The sequence below is a fragment of the Cordyceps militaris genome (assembly GCF_000225605.1).
Source record: "Cordyceps militaris CM01 unplaced genomic scaffold CCM_S00010, whole genome shotgun sequence".
NCBI lineage: Eukaryota > Fungi > Ascomycota > Sordariomycetes > Hypocreales > Cordycipitaceae > Cordyceps > Cordyceps militaris.
Window position 1 is genome coordinate 270,448 of NW_006271978.1, and position 15,535 is coordinate 285,982.

At 37.8% G+C, this 15,535-nt stretch overlaps 3 protein-coding genes across 3 annotated transcripts; all 3 read left to right on the forward strand.

Annotated features, from left to right (window-relative positions):
* Nucleotides 1-1,318: 1,318 nt before the first annotated feature.
* CCM_09624 (acyl-protein thioesterase 1,2, putative) lies at nt 1,319-1,945 on the forward strand (the record flags this gene model as incomplete). Its single annotated transcript, XM_006674757.1, has 1 exon — nt 1,319-1,945. The coding sequence occupies one exon, from the start codon at nt 1,319-1,321 to the stop codon at nt 1,943-1,945; it is 627 nt and encodes a 208-aa protein (XP_006674820.1).
* A 1,185-nt stretch (nt 1,946-3,130) lies between these two features.
* CCM_09625 (uncharacterized protein) lies at nt 3,131-3,703 on the forward strand (the record flags this gene model as incomplete). The annotated part of the gene is made up of 1 exon (XM_006674758.1): nt 3,131-3,703. The coding sequence occupies one exon, from the start codon at nt 3,131-3,133 to the stop codon at nt 3,701-3,703; it is 573 nt and encodes a 190-aa protein (XP_006674821.1).
* A 9,467-nt stretch (nt 3,704-13,170) lies between these two features.
* CCM_09626 (uncharacterized protein) lies at nt 13,171-15,105 on the forward strand (the record flags this gene model as incomplete). The annotated part of the gene is made up of 1 exon (XM_006674759.1): nt 13,171-15,105. One exon carries the CDS (start codon nt 13,171-13,173, stop codon nt 15,103-15,105), a length of 1,935 nt encoding a protein of 644 aa, XP_006674822.1.
* Between the last annotated feature and the right edge of the window lie 430 nt (nt 15,106-15,535).

The following is a 15,535-nucleotide window of genomic DNA, read 5'->3' on the forward strand; positions in this document are numbered from 1 at the left end:
GCCGCCTGATAACCCGGCTGGATTCTTCACCCGATCCCAGTCATTTGGTGACAACATACCCACTGATAACTGTAACGGCCAGTATGTCGAGCCCTTCGCCGCCGCTGTTCATATTAACCCTACCAAATTTCATTTTCAGCCCCATTCGTTTGACAGCGTGGGCGCACAACGCAATATCAATTCCAGTTGTTCGGCCACAGATTTCATACAACCTATTCCCCCCAGCAGGCCAATTACAAGCGTACCCCCAAACACCAGTCTACCATCTCCCACCCCGTCGCGTTATTTGGCAACATGAACACGGGATCGAACGATCGTCACCAAACAATACCAGTAGCTTCTGCCTAGGACGAGGTTTTATTTCACCTTTACCAACCAGAGCAAATACAGAATACTCCCGTCTGCAACTTGCACTGTGATTTTCCTTGAAAGATGGCCTCTCTCACCCGGCGCAAGTCCAATAGATTCCTTCCCATCGGAAATAGAGTAACTCTCGCCCGCGATTGGTATTAGGTCACCAACGTCAAAGAAGTATTTGTAGTTTCTAGGGTCGCCAGTGATTCGTATAAGTATGTGCTTCATGCCCTTCACGTATTGTCAGTTCCTGGTATGAGGTTTCCTGTTATAGATGGGCATACTTTTCCAATGAGCGGCTCTATGAGGTGGCGGACATCTCTGTGGGAGTACTCGTCCATGCCTTCATAATCAGCTTTAGGTATCCACCCTGTTGGATGTTGCTCAATGTGACGTAATAGGCTCTCCAACTGCTGCCTCTCCGTCTCAGTGAGCTGGACTGCATCAACTGCTTGCGACATTGAGATGACTTTGGCCCTGCTATGACTTTTTCCCAAGATAGTCCAGGGGTAGAGGAGAAGTCTAAAGGGGTGCTACCCGCATCTGGTAGGGAATATATCTCAGAGTTTGCGCCGGGCGTTGATTGAGGGGCACGAGATGTCAAAATCATGCCCAAAACGGGGTTATGAAGATGGTCACGTGCCGGATTATCATGTGACTTTCTAGGTGTTACACCAGCCACAACCATCCCTTGTCGGCACAGGAGACGCAACCCGCAGGCGGGTTGCCCAGAAAGAGCCTTGAGGAACGAAGTTAGAGACAGAAATTATCCAGGCTGAGATGCTTTAGAGTAGTAGAAGTATTTGAATACTAGAAACATAAATATCTAGATAGGTGCGGATTTTATATTATTTCCAGGTGCTTAGAGATGCACTGCCGTGGCTGTGGCGCTTCACAGTGGGTGGGGTGCCAAACCAGCGTGATTGGTAGGGCTGCATAGCTGAAACGACATTGTCATGGCACAATGAAAATCTGTTGTCTCCCTTCGCATACCTTTTCTTCAACGCGGACTTGGTCCAACGCCAGATCGATGCGAACGGAGGACATCGGCGGCTTTATCGGCATGAGCGGGTACTTCACTTATGAACGTGGTATTAATATGGTACTTGCGGATGACGACCTGGGAGACTTGGACCCTTTCTCCAGCAATGGCCAAAGGCAGACCAAACGGAAGTCGGTCGAAGCGCAGGTTTTTGAGCGGGAGCTTTTATGCCTAGATGCGGAGAACGAACCGTCTGCTGAAAGAACTGCATATCGCACTCCTGTCTTTCTAGGGTACGGCGACGCAGATGAAAAGGTCCGCGTCCGTCTGGGCGAGACCGCTGCCGCTGTTATGCGCTCTGCCGGATACAAGGTCCACTGGAAGAGCTATCAGAGACAAGGGCATTGGTATAGAATCCCGGACGAAATTGCCGATGAACACCTTGACATGGTGAAAAGAAAAGCGAAAGAGGCGACTCGAGAGGGAATGCGACCCAAGCGACAATTCCCAGGGATAGTCTCCACGACCTTCAACATCGAGAAAAGAAAGCTCAAGGCCGAAAGACGCCTTCTAGAGAATAAAGGGAAATACTTAAAAAGATTAATATAGCTTTACTAGGTAAACATATAAAGATACTATATAATAACTAATTATAAAATAAATAGATAGTACTAACCTAGCTTAAGACTAGTATTATTAGGCTAAATAGGTATCTTTACTAGATACTAGTAATACTATTAAGTTAATATATATATAAACTTAAAAGTAAAACTATTAACTACTTTCTATTTTACTACTTAATATAGAAGATATATAGAGATAAGATAATAGAATAGATTAATATATAAAAAGGTAATATATTATTCTATATTATTAGAAAGTTATCTTTTAATAGACTAAAATAGAAACTAAATATATAAGTAGTTAAGGTAATAATCTAATTAGTATTAGCTACTAGCCTATTAAGTAATAACTAGACTACTAATACTATATTTATACTTTATAGTAAAATTATATATAATAATTATATTGCTAATACTAGGCGCTGCTTTAGCCGCTGTAGATAGGATGCTAAATATTTAGGGAAACGCCTCCAAGCTAGCCAGTTAATACGAGCACCGCGAGAATCCGTGCTAGCCAGGGCAAACCAGAGAAGGAAACAAACATAAGAGGATGATTGCTTATGGGCTAGCAGGACCAGTGGAAGCCCTCCTTAGTGTCCCCACTAGTCCAGCGCAGGCACACATATAAGCGCTGTAATACCATCATGAAGAGCGTAAGAACCCATTCCAACGTCGTGAGGCGCATCAGGTAGTAAGGTTTATATGAGGACTGCTATGTGCAAAAATTCTCGGCGGGCGCAGTCAGTAGTCAGATTGTTCACCTGGAACCGCTAGTTCTCCGACACACTGCTGCAACTGTCATCGTGGGGCAAGCTTTTGTCCAGTAGCAGTATGGTTCAGATGTGCCACGGCAGCTCACACAACATTCTCTGAGACCGTACCCAAGTTCAGGGAGTCCCGAAAACCGTGCCGCTTGTCCAATTTGCGAGCTTGAAGCTCTGCGACACCTTTATGGTCCATTATCTTCAAAATCATGTATGGTACCCACGTGTCACGTGAGAATGTCTGCATCAAAAGCGACGCTGTAGGAGTTTCCAGGGATTCGCTTGCGTAGAGCGCGGTAGCACCCAGTCTACCGACTAAAGAGGCGTGCGGCTGTTGAGATAGAATCCAGTCGCCAGAATTGTTCCAAGTTTTAATACCAGCAATCCAAGAAGAGCACCCCGCAACCATGGCAATCACCGATGGCACCGGCCAGTCAAGTGTAGCTCCTCCTCCACAGGAGCGCCTAATGAAGGCCTGCCGACTTGTAAACGGCTACGACAGCGACAGCAACAGCAGTGATTGCAACGATGGCAAAGATTGCAACGATGACAACGATGGCAATGACAACGGCAACAACACCAAAAGCCGACAATACGATGATGCGAACGTGAGGCCAGGCCAGTCTCATGAAGGTGATACCACCGTCAACGTAGAACGCCCATCCAAGGATTCCGTCTCGCTAGAGCTGGAAATCTCCCGTGGGAGCGGCGGGCTCGCCTGGCAAACCAGCAAGAAGCGCATAGCGCCGAATGGCGGCCAGTCTGACAACGGCAGCGACGCAAACTTGGATGTACCCTCTCGGATCAAGCCGTCCGATGAGCCGGATCACACGACATTGGCGGACAGTGCGTGCGGCAACAACTACCCCGTGCAATCTCTTGCCAGTCTGCTTGCCGACCTGCAGTGCATCAGAGAGTACCGAACGTCTGCTCCTAACAAAGGCGGTACGCCATATTTTGAGATTTGTATCCGAGGGTAGGCTTCTTTAAGACAATGCCTCGGGGACATCGGATGTGCATGCAGCCCCGCCACCGGCCGGTCATCAGTTTTTATCGCATACGCTGAAGAACATTAATTCCCAGCGAGGGGCAGATGTGCAGGGCCACGGTTTGGTGACCGGGTGCCATCGGCAGATTGCCGGAGGCTAAAGCCCCTTTGCCGACGGCAGCCGATCAACCTCCAGCTACCCGATTTCTAGTACTAAATTACAGAGGCAAAGCAACGCAAGCAACACGGAGACATCAAAGAAAGCATAGGGGTGCCAGTGCACAGAAACCCGAGAGGCGGCAAAATAGTGGGCAGAGGTACAAAGCATGGACAGCCAATCAGTACGCTATATCTAGATATAACGTAAAGCTAGGTAGCAGTGAAAATCCTATGCGGGCTGCAGAGCGACCTGAAAAGAGCGAGCTCTAGAGAACTAAGGGCTTAGGGGTTTAAGAGTATTTCGAAGAAACAAGCTTACCACCAATTCTATAGCTGCTAGAGGTAGGAGAGATGGGAACTTTGTCTTTTTTAGGCTGCACTTATATGCAAGGTGGCATCATGTTGTCGGCAAGGTGGCAGAGATTATTTACGGGCTGCTTATCCCAAAGGACAAAGTGGTGGTGCTGCAAGGTACATCGAGCAAAGTATCTAAGAAAGGGAAGCTCCTAGGAATAGTGGTATTTCTAGGGCTAGGGGGGTAAGGGTATTTTAAAGAATTCACTTATCCAGAAATATCCTCCTACTAAAATTACTATAGACTAGTAGTAGCTATAATAAGAGGATACCTCTATATAGGTAGCTTTAGTAGTAGGGACCCCTATTAATACTAACTTTAGTAGCTCTAGCCCTAAATACTAGCTACCTAGCCTAAAGATGCTTATAATAAACCTATATATTATTATAAGATAACCTAAAGTATAGTATATTAAATAGAAGTTAAAAATAGATATATTAGGCTTTCTTTTAAGCATCCTTCTTATATAAACGCTAAGTTTAGATAATAACCTTAAGCTGTAGCTAGATTGAATTAGACGGCTAGTTCCCTATAAGTCTACGCATTTGCCTGAAGGCAACAAGTAGGTGGTGCACCCTCGCACAGCGAGATCAATCAAGCTACGCAGCTTACGGAGTCCAAAATCGCTCTTCCATTTTGCGAGACTTGACGCGGTTTGATATAGTTGCCTTTGCTCCATGACGTAAGAACACCTGGTTCACACGAGTGAGGTTCAGTGTAGGCACGAATTTCCAATGTAAAGCAACCACATGACTACTGTTATTGCAAGAGTTCTCTCCCATCGTAGCCGCATATCAGGGTATGGGGGAGATCATCAGTGCGCTACGCGGGAATAAATTCGATCAGACATAGGCACGATGACAGCGATCGCATGAATTGTAGTTGAAGGTGGGTTCTTTGAGACACTGCCTCTGGAAGATCGGATGTGCCTGCAGCCCCGCTACTAGGCCGGCCATCAGTTTTGATCGCATAGTTACTACGCTGAAGATCCTTTGGTCTCAGCAAGAGGCAGATGTACAAAGCCACAGCTTGGTGGTGCTAGCGACCATCAGCAAAGTGCCGCAGTCTAAAGCTCTTTTGCCGACAGTAGCCAACGGCAGTCGACCAACCTTAAGTTACCTTACTTTTAGCACTAAGAGGTATAGAGGCAAAGCGTCGCAAATAACATAAAGACATCTAGGATAGCATAGAAGTACTACTATACAGCAACTAGAGAGGTAGCAAAAATAGTAGTATAAGTATAGATAGCTACTTAGTATGTTGTATCTAGATATAAGGTAAAGCTATAGTAGGCAGCAGTAAAAATCCTGTGTGGGCTGCTAAGTAACCTAAAAAGTGCGAGCTCTGGAAAACCAAAAGGTTAAGGGGTTAAGGATATTTCGAAGAAACAAGCTTACCACTAAATCTGTGGTTGCGGAGGTAGCCTCCGACCTGCTCGGCCAACTGCACCAGTATAGCCTCTTGCCGCCATTTACTCGACCAGGCCTTCGTAATAGCTCAAAAAGCCCATAGGAGGCGAATAAGGATACTTTCAGCAGAGCAAAAAGTTGACATGATAGTTTTTCTTCTAAATACAAACTGCGTTATGCCGATTCTGCAGCTGTCGTCGAATGAGACAGTTCACGGCGCTTGCCTTTGAGTGCTGAGGTGGAGATGGTAGTCGTTTACCGCTCTCTGGTTTTATCAATATACCCCTTACCCCCCGGACCTATCAAAGCACACTTCCCCAAGACTTACCGTGCTCATGGCCCAGAGCCCAAGTATCAGGCTGGAGCGAGCTTCAATGCTGTGCACTCTCTATGCTGGGCTAGAAACCGGCCGCCGCAGGAAGTTGGTCTTCAAACTTACTTCTGAACCCACAGTGCATCTTTGTTAATACCTGAGCCGCCGATGTATCAATGTCTGACCCCAATAGTTCGTCCAATTATCCTGCCAGACACTGTAGAATGCCCTATTCGGTAGATGGCTTATCTCAGCGCACCAAAACCCTGGCTGCAGCCTCCACCTTCAACTGCTAGGTGCTTGCACTTTCAACCCTTACCAGTACTAAAATTACTCGGCATGTTAAGAGATGGGCGGCAGGGAATTTTGAGGTAGAAAGCGAATGCAACGCAGTGGTACCGTGGACGGCCGCTCAGTGCTGCTGATAGATCGTTGCAGTCAGGAAAATGCCCTCTATGGCGCAGCATAGAAGATGGTGCGGGGATTTGAAAGGGCTAAGCTCTTGGGAACCGTGTAGTTGGGGGGCAAGGGGATTTCGAAGAAACCAAATCTATGGTGCCACCTTTGCCGGGTTATCCAATAATGACTCAAGAAGCCCAATCTGGGAGTCAAAGTGAATGAAATGGTTCATCAGAATTAGAAATTCACATGGCAATTGCTCCATTGGACTCCGTCATGCTACGGTACCTGAGACTGCTGTCTGCCAAGACACTGCCTAGGACCATTTTGTCTAGTAAGGCGGATGACAGATCGCGCTTTACCAGTTTCGAAGATGTGCACTGTGCCTCACCGAGCATCTCTACTTTGGTACTCATAAACCACGCGCCATCTAGCCGCGAATAATGCTCGACGTTTGATGGAAGGGCTCCGTAGACTTTCTCATGCTTCAATCTAAGCTGGTGTACATCGTGTCAAGCCTGGGCGATCTTGTCACGGCCTATTCAGCGTTAGCACCAAGAGAAACTGCGTATAAACACCGTGAGATAAAAACATAAGCGCTCAAACCAAACTCTCAAGGTTTCTTCATACACGGGTTGGATGTAGCCCTTCTTATCTAATAAGTCCACTTTCATGCCTTGGGTTTCTTGCGGTCATAGTGTTAGGCCACCAACACCATGGCCAGCCCGCGCCAAAACTTGGGCGATCCAAACCTCATCCCACTAGTCATCTCTCCTTGGTACGGAGAAACATGAAAAACTAGTGACACTAAATTTGAAATGAGTGCCGCTAGGCCCAGAGTGGAAAAGGCCCCTGGCACTGCAAGACGCGATGATATCTCCTCTACCTGCGAGCTAATAAGTCACAGGCCCACAGTGACAACAGCTTCGGTTGCCTATGGAAATGTATATATATATTACTGTTTTACGTTATACTATCCCTAAAAAGGGTAAATAACGCCTATAAGGACCTTATAAAAATAAACTAAAATATAGAATAAATAAAAGATTATAAGCCTATCTAATAAGTCTTATAAGGCTTTTACTAGTTAATTATAGGGTTAGTAAAAGGCTACTTAGAGGTTAGTAATATATCTAGAAGTAAGAGAGATTAAGAAAAAATATAGTAAGGCTACCTTAAGTATATTTTACTAAAAAATAAGTTATCTTTAATAAGCTTTATATACTCTAGCTAGCTAATATTAATAGTCTTATTAATATAACTATATTAGTTAAACTATAAAGATATTATCTCTTTTTATATCTTTTTATAGTAAAAAATATACTTTAAGGTCTTTCTCTTATTATAGCTATATATAAGTATAGTATTAATATAGTAAAAGTATTTATAATAAAGAGTAAAATCTCTATAGCCTATCTAGGCTATAAAGAGGTAATAGAGTTTAAGATAGGTTAGTACCTTTAGCTTTAGGTTTAAAGTATTCTTTATTAAAAGGTTAAGTAAATAATACTTATTAGGTTAATTAGCTTATTACTAAGTATTAAGTTATTTAATAGCTATATTAATAAAGGTCCTTTTTATATAGTTATATATTAAGGTATAGTTACTTATTAAGGGTTTTATAGCTAAACCTTTTTTAGCTAGGTAGTTAGTAATCTTATTACCTAGTATTCTATAGTACCTTAGTACTTATTATACTTATACTAAGGTATTAGCTATTTAGGCTAACTTTTAGAACTCTATTAGTAAGCTATAAAAAGATACTAAAATACCTTCTCTTAGGCTTATAATTACTACTATATTATCTAGATAGACTACTATCTTATCTATTTATAATATAGTATATTAAATAGCTATTTAAAGTCTATACTTTATACTTTTTACTTCTATATTAAAGACCTTACTTAAGGGAGTTAGTCTTTTTCCTTAATATATAAGTTTAAACCTTTAAAAAAAGGTATAACCTATTCTTATATTATTATTCTTATTTATTAACCTATTTAAAAAGATAATAAGGTATTAGTTTATTCTTATTTATAGCTACTATTAGAAATCTTTAGTTACTATAATCTTATCTTAATAGGTATCCTTTAAAAGGTATACTAGTAGTTATAATAATAGTCTTTTAAAGGCTAGAATATTTTTATAGGCTATTATAGCTATTATTAGCCTTTATTATTATCTTAAGCCTATTACCTAATTCTTTCTTTTAAATCTCTTAATTTTATATACTAGTAAATACTTCTTATTAAGTAACCTAAGTTATAGTATATAGTAATCCCTTATTTTATTAAAGAGTAACTATATTAAAAATATACTTACTTTATATTAAAATACTATTATTAGTATAGTTTACTATATTAGGATATAGCTTTATATTACTATAGTTAGGTATTTTTATATTTTATCTAGCTACTTTAGTAGCTTAGTTTTAATAAGGTTAAAGGTTCTATTATAGTTCTTTTTATAGGAAGGCTTTATACTACCTATATACTAAAGTTCTACTTTAAAGAGGAGCTTTAAGATAACTATTATATAAATAGCTTATCTAATAAAGATAAGGGTAATACCTTAAAGTACTTAGCTAAGGCCCTTAATATATTATATAAATATCTTTACTTTTATTATATAATCCTTAATATAGTTCTTAAAATTTAAAAAGGAATCTAGGTATATATCTAGCTATTTTATCTTATTCTTAATAGGTACCTTATAGTTACTATAGTATAAGATATCTATATAAATCTCTTACTTATATAAAAAGAATATAACTTCTATCTTTAATAAGTCTAAGGTTACTTTATTATCTTTTATTATTATAATTATCTAATTTAATATTTATTATACTTTAATAATAAGCTTAGTATAATCCTAGCTAGTTAAGAGTATACTACTATTATCTATATAGCTATATCTATATACTCTATTATATATATATCTTATACCTAATAGAAATAGGATAAGTAATACTAGTAATTCTTAGGGAAGTCTATACTTTAACTTAGTAAATTTACTTTAATAGTTTCCTATCTATATTCTTACTATTTATCTTTATAGGAAAGAATTTATCTATTTTAAAATACTCTTATACTACCTTTAGTAAATTATAGTAAATAAAAGCTAGAGGTATTATACTATATTAAAGGCTCTTTAAATATTAAAGGTATAGAAAATAGTATTCTCTTTAATAGTTATTACTAGCTTAGTATTATATATTAATACTTTAACTATATCTATTAATAATCTCTTTAGAAGGGCCTTAGCTATTATTAAAGGTAGTATATTATATTATATAACTATTTAAGTAATTTATTATATAATTAGATATTCTATACCTTTTTCTAGGTAGGAAAGGAGGGTTATTAGTTACTAGCCTTTAACTAGCCTATTATTCCTATCTAGTTTTAATATTATTACTATATTAGCTTATCTAAAGACTTTAAGGTAATACCTAACTATTAGGTATTCTTAATAAAGCCTATATATCTATTCTTTTAAAACTAGTTATACTATATAGAGTAGCTTTATAGTAATTCTATCTACCTCTAAGGATATATTTCTTATTAAGATAAGGGTATTCTAGATTTCCTTTATTAAGAATTCTATAGACTAGGGTACTAGCTTCTTTAGAATAGTTAGGATATCTTCTAGTAAGTCTTCTCTTTAAGTTCTTCTTTTAAATAAGGCTTTTTTAAGGTACTTAGCTTTTTCCTTAGGTTCTATATATATCCTACCTTTATACTTAATTAATAAGGTTTAGAACTATAAGGTTAGGTTATATTAGTTTATTACCTTATATAAAGCCTTATTTAAGTTAATACTATTTACTAGTTTCTTATTAAAATTAGACTTAGCCTTCTATATTATTTAGTAGAATTCCTTCTTTACTCCTTCTATATTTATTATACCTTATTATACTTTAATTACTATTTATTAATAAGACTATTTATATTCTTTACTTTATTATAATACTTCTTTCTTTAACTATATAGGTACCTTACTATATACCTTTAGTACTATATTAAGTATTATAACTAAGTTTATTACTAGGTTCTTTAGTTCCTTTAGTATTCTACTCTTTTCCTAGATTAGTTATTTATATTTATTAAGATATTTTATAAACCTTAAAACTTACTCTTCCTTTAGTTATAGCCTATTAGGTAGCTTCTTTAGGTACTTTATATTAGGTATTATTATTACTAAAGTTTTATAATTTAATAATATATATAGCTAAAGAGTAATATTTATATAAATTAAAATAATATTTAAGATTATAAGGTTTAGTATATTACTAGCTTTATAAGTAAGTATACTATTAGTATTAAATACTTATAGGTTTTATTTAAAGATCTAGTTAGTAAAGTTTATTACTCCTTAATTAGTTATTATACCTAGCTACTATTTATAATAATATATATTAAAGTCCTTTATAATAAGTAATTTCTTTAAAGGCTTTTAGTCTTATAGTATATTAATAATATATAGTTTATTATTATCTTTATATATATTTAAAAAGTAGTATTTTATAATAATAATACTAATAATATCTTTATAAAGAGTATTAGTTATTTACTAGACTTTAGGTTATTAAAGTAACTTAGAAATATATATATATACTCTAGGTTAATAGTTAATACTATCTTTATATAGTTAGTATTAAATTAAGGTAATATAGATATAGTCTTAGTATATTATAGTTTTATAAGAATTTAAGAACTATAGCTTTTAAAGTATTATAATATTAGTATTATTTTCTCTAGTAATAGTTAGTATATAATTATATATACTTTAAGTTTTAATAATATTAATTTAAAGAATAATTAATAGTTATCCTATTATATTAAAGGTTTCTTAGCTTTAGTTATAGCTAATTAGCTTTATTTACTCTTTTAAGTAGCTATAGGGGGGGGAAAAGGATTCTTAGTTTTAATTAATATCTCTATATCCTAATTAGTTAATAGGCCTTCTTTACTAACTAAGGCTATACTATTAAAATACCTTATACTAACCCCTTCTTTATTACCTATATACTATACTAGCTCCTTAAGAATAGTAATATCTATAGCTTATTCTATAGGGTTACTACCTATATTATAGTCTATTTTATTATTAAGTATAGAGTTATTTAAGTTTATTATATTTAAAGTTAAGACCTACTAGGCTATTTATAATTAGATTAAGTTATATAAAAATACTACTTTATATATTAAGGAGCCTTTCTATTTAATAGTCTTTAATTAGCCTTTAGTTAGCTTTTTAAGCTTTCTATTCTTATTAATTCTAGGCTTAACTAGGTAGTTTTTATTATTTATAAGATAAAGGCTATAGTAATTAGTATATTAAGGTCTATTATTATATTAATAGCTTTTATAGCTATTTTTACTATAATTAGAGTATTTCTTATAAGCTTAATAAACTCTTAAGCTATACTATTATTAGTATATCTTATAAAGGTTTAGTTAGATAATAGGCTTTAGTAGCCTTATAGGTTTATTATTAAAGATTTAGAAAGGCTTTACCTTTATAGTAAATTTAATAATAATTATTTAGTAGTCCTACCCCTTTATTACCTAGGTAGTATATTAAAGCTTTAAGATAATTCCTATTATAATCTTAATAGTATTCTTAATAAAGGAGTTAGTATTAATAGGGGTACTAGTTTAGTTTATAACTAAGCTAAGAATATTATAAAATATATATATAGTCTAAAATTTAGATTTTTTAATATAAGTTATATTAAGTAATTAAGATAATTAAAGGTTATAATTAAGTATAGTTATACTAATTTATTAGTCTTTAAAGGTAATAGTAATTTTAAAAGGAATTTAAAATATCTAGTTAATACTTTTAATTTTAATTTAATAAACTTTTATAATCTTTTAATAAATATAATAAAGGTTAATATTTCTTAATTTAATATTATCTAGGATTTAAATAAAGATCTATTTATTTAACTAATAAAATCTCTAAAGTCTACTTTATATTTCTATTTATCCCTTTCTAGTCTTTAAAATATTTACTAGTAGGCCTTTAAATCTTTATTATTATTATTATTACTATTAACTATATTTATAGCCTTAGCTAGCTCTAAGTAATTCTAGGGCTTTTCTAACTATAGTATTTTTATAAGATATTAGGGGATTCTAGGTTTAGACCTAACTTATAAAAAGTATAGGTTTATTATTCTTTAAAGGGTTAATAACCTTCTTAATAGTAATTCTTATAATATCCTAGTATTATTAGATTATTTTAATATCTTTTTATTTATTAAACTATTATAAATAATATTTAAGGTAATAGTAAAGACCTTACTAACTTTAAAAAAAGATTATTAGGTATAAAAGGCTTAGTTAAAGGTTATTTTTATTAGTATTATAAAGTAGGTAGTAAGGTTAATAAAAATAAGGTTAACTATAGATTTATTATTATTATTATTATCTTAATCTTTTTATCTTTAAAAGTTATCTCTAGACTATACTCTCTTATTAAAGGCTAGGCTATATTCCTTTTTAAAGGAATTAAGGTCTTTTTAGCTTAGCTAGAGAGTTAAATATTTAGTTATTTAAAAGGGGATAGGCTCTATTAGTTATAGGACTAGCGGTATACCTATAGTGTTAGCCTATATAGCTAGCGAAAAAAAGGGGGGTTTTCTAAGCTTGTTAAGTATAAGGTGATAGCTTACGTAGGGCACTAATAGCCCTACTAATAAAGAATTTATTAAAGGAGAGAGTTGGTTGCCTGTGGAAAGTGCTGGAACGAGTAGGCAACGGATAAATGATGCTGAGCGCCAGTGCAGCTATCAACTGGCATAATTCAGCGTAATCATGGATGAGCTCATCGCAGCTCTAGTGGCGCGAAATATTGAAGAGCTTTTTGAGCAGTGTGGAATTAAGAAACCCGGGCAAGAACAAGCCAACGCCACCATTCGAAGCTTGACAGCTTCTAGTGTGTATAAACAAAGCCACTTGCTACTAGTATTTTATGCTAAAAAGACTGCAGTTTGCGATATTCGACTGCAGGCCGGAATCAACAGCGTTATACCGTGTCCGGACGAACAGGTGCCTGCAACTAAATTCCGAGGCTCATACAGGCTACTGCAGACCGATTCGAAACGCGGCGCTGCGAACTATGCAGGCATGGATAAAGCACCGAGAAAAAAACGAAAGACCAAGAAGAGAGAGCTGGATATTTTGACGGCCCGGAATGCCGACCATAACCACTTGACCCCGGAAAGTAGCGATGCGCCGGACAATCCTCCAACGTGTGCACCTGGGTCAAATGGTCAGTTGTCCGGAGACCAAGCTGCTGCGGCGACAGATTCCGCAGACAGTCTGACTCCAAAAAAAGTTCCTGATAGTGTCCATGCACCAAGTGGCACTGGTGACAGTGTCGATTCAGATGCCTCTGATCAGGTGAGTGCTAACACCACAGTTGACGAGTCATCGCACAACGCCGGAAACATTGAATACAGCCCTCCACCACTGGTGTTGCCTCGACTGCCAGCTGCCGAGGCAAAGGTAATGGAGTCAATACTGGTAGATTGTGAGAAGTTGAACCGCAAGCTACACCAAGTATCGATGAGTAAAGAGCAGACAAGCTCGTGGACTGCCAACACCACAGGAATCCAAGAATACGTCGCAGATATTGCTCAGCGCGACTTTACGGAGGCCGTTCGTCATATCAACACCGGCAACGCTGCGCTCGCGGGAAGAGACATAGAATCGCGGTACAGCCAGGCTTACTTCTGGGATATCATCACGAAACTTGCAAATGAGATGGATCCAACGAAAGTAAAGAATGCGAGAGGGCCACTAACCGACTTCACCGAGCCCGAGAGGCAAGCGACCCGAGAATTTTTGCGAAGCACTGGCGCTGACAATCTGACTTACAATCGCCTAAGCGAGTACCGCCAGCGCTGGCGTCGACTGTCCAACATGCGAAGAGCCGGTGTCGACAAGATACTCTGCTACCACACCAAACAGTTCAATACTTTTTGCAAGCACTATGAGGGCGATGACCTACAAAGCAAGGTATTGTCATGGGAACATCTATATGAGTGGTTCATCACGCACTTGGAGCTCAGAGTAGCAACGTCATGCAGCGGCGATAGAACTGGCAGGCTATGGCTGAAGCACCCATTCGTAGCTGAGAGGCTGCGTATTCCTGAAGACCTATGGAACAGTTCAGTGAACATGTGGGGCTCCGCCAGCGAAAAGGCTCAATTCGAGTTAGCGTATGAGCATACGCGCCTTTCCGATGCCCAACTTGGAGGTCCGTCGGCGAACCATAGCGATGATCGCGACAAATCCATGTTTGTCACTCTACTTCCTAGAGACCAATGCTCTTTATATGTGTGCCCCATCGTCCCGGTATACAAAGGAGACGTTCTAGGCGCCTTTTCTGGCAAGGTTCGATACTCTGAAGCTTTCGACGTCGCACGCGGCATTCCCGGTCCTGTAGACAGACTATGGCTGCATTATAGAGGAGTTACGGGTGCACTGAACTTGATGGATGTCGCCGCACCTGGTGGGGATGCCAATGTCCGTCTTGCGTGGCAGGGCCAGTACCACCTAGAAAATGGCAAATGGAGCTGCTCGTGGAAGGTATTCGTTCACGCCACCAAGGTAATCAAGCCGTTTGAAGGGCTCATTCGCGCTGCTCCTGATTTGGAACAATACCGCCTGCACCAGTCGGCTGAACAAGCAAGAAGAGCATTTATGGCAATGTCGGCTGTTGAAATGCATGGCGGGAACACGTAGCAGAATAATAACATAATTCACATGGCAATATCACATACATCGTACCTCGTCTTGCAACAAAAAAGATTCTGACAAGTAATGTTGTTCCCTTTGTTTCTAGGCCTGGGCAGACTGACATGGGTCGTTCGTGCGCTCGTGACAATTGCAGTTTGTGCATTTTGACACTAAATACCAAATGGTCCAAGCAGGTGTCGCTCCTCGGAATAGCACGGGGCCTCGCTGTTTCACTGTTACAAGCGCTGCACCAAAATTGGGCAGGAGTCTTACCGGTTCAATCATATGCGTAGTATACATTCATTCATTGTTTATTACGCCCGGTGGCTTCCACCCAATAGGGCTTCGCGCAGTATACATATGTAGCCACCATTATGGTCTGTTTTTTGTTGTCGCTTTGGTGTCAAGGAGCATCTTTTGTCGGTTTAGCCTAGCA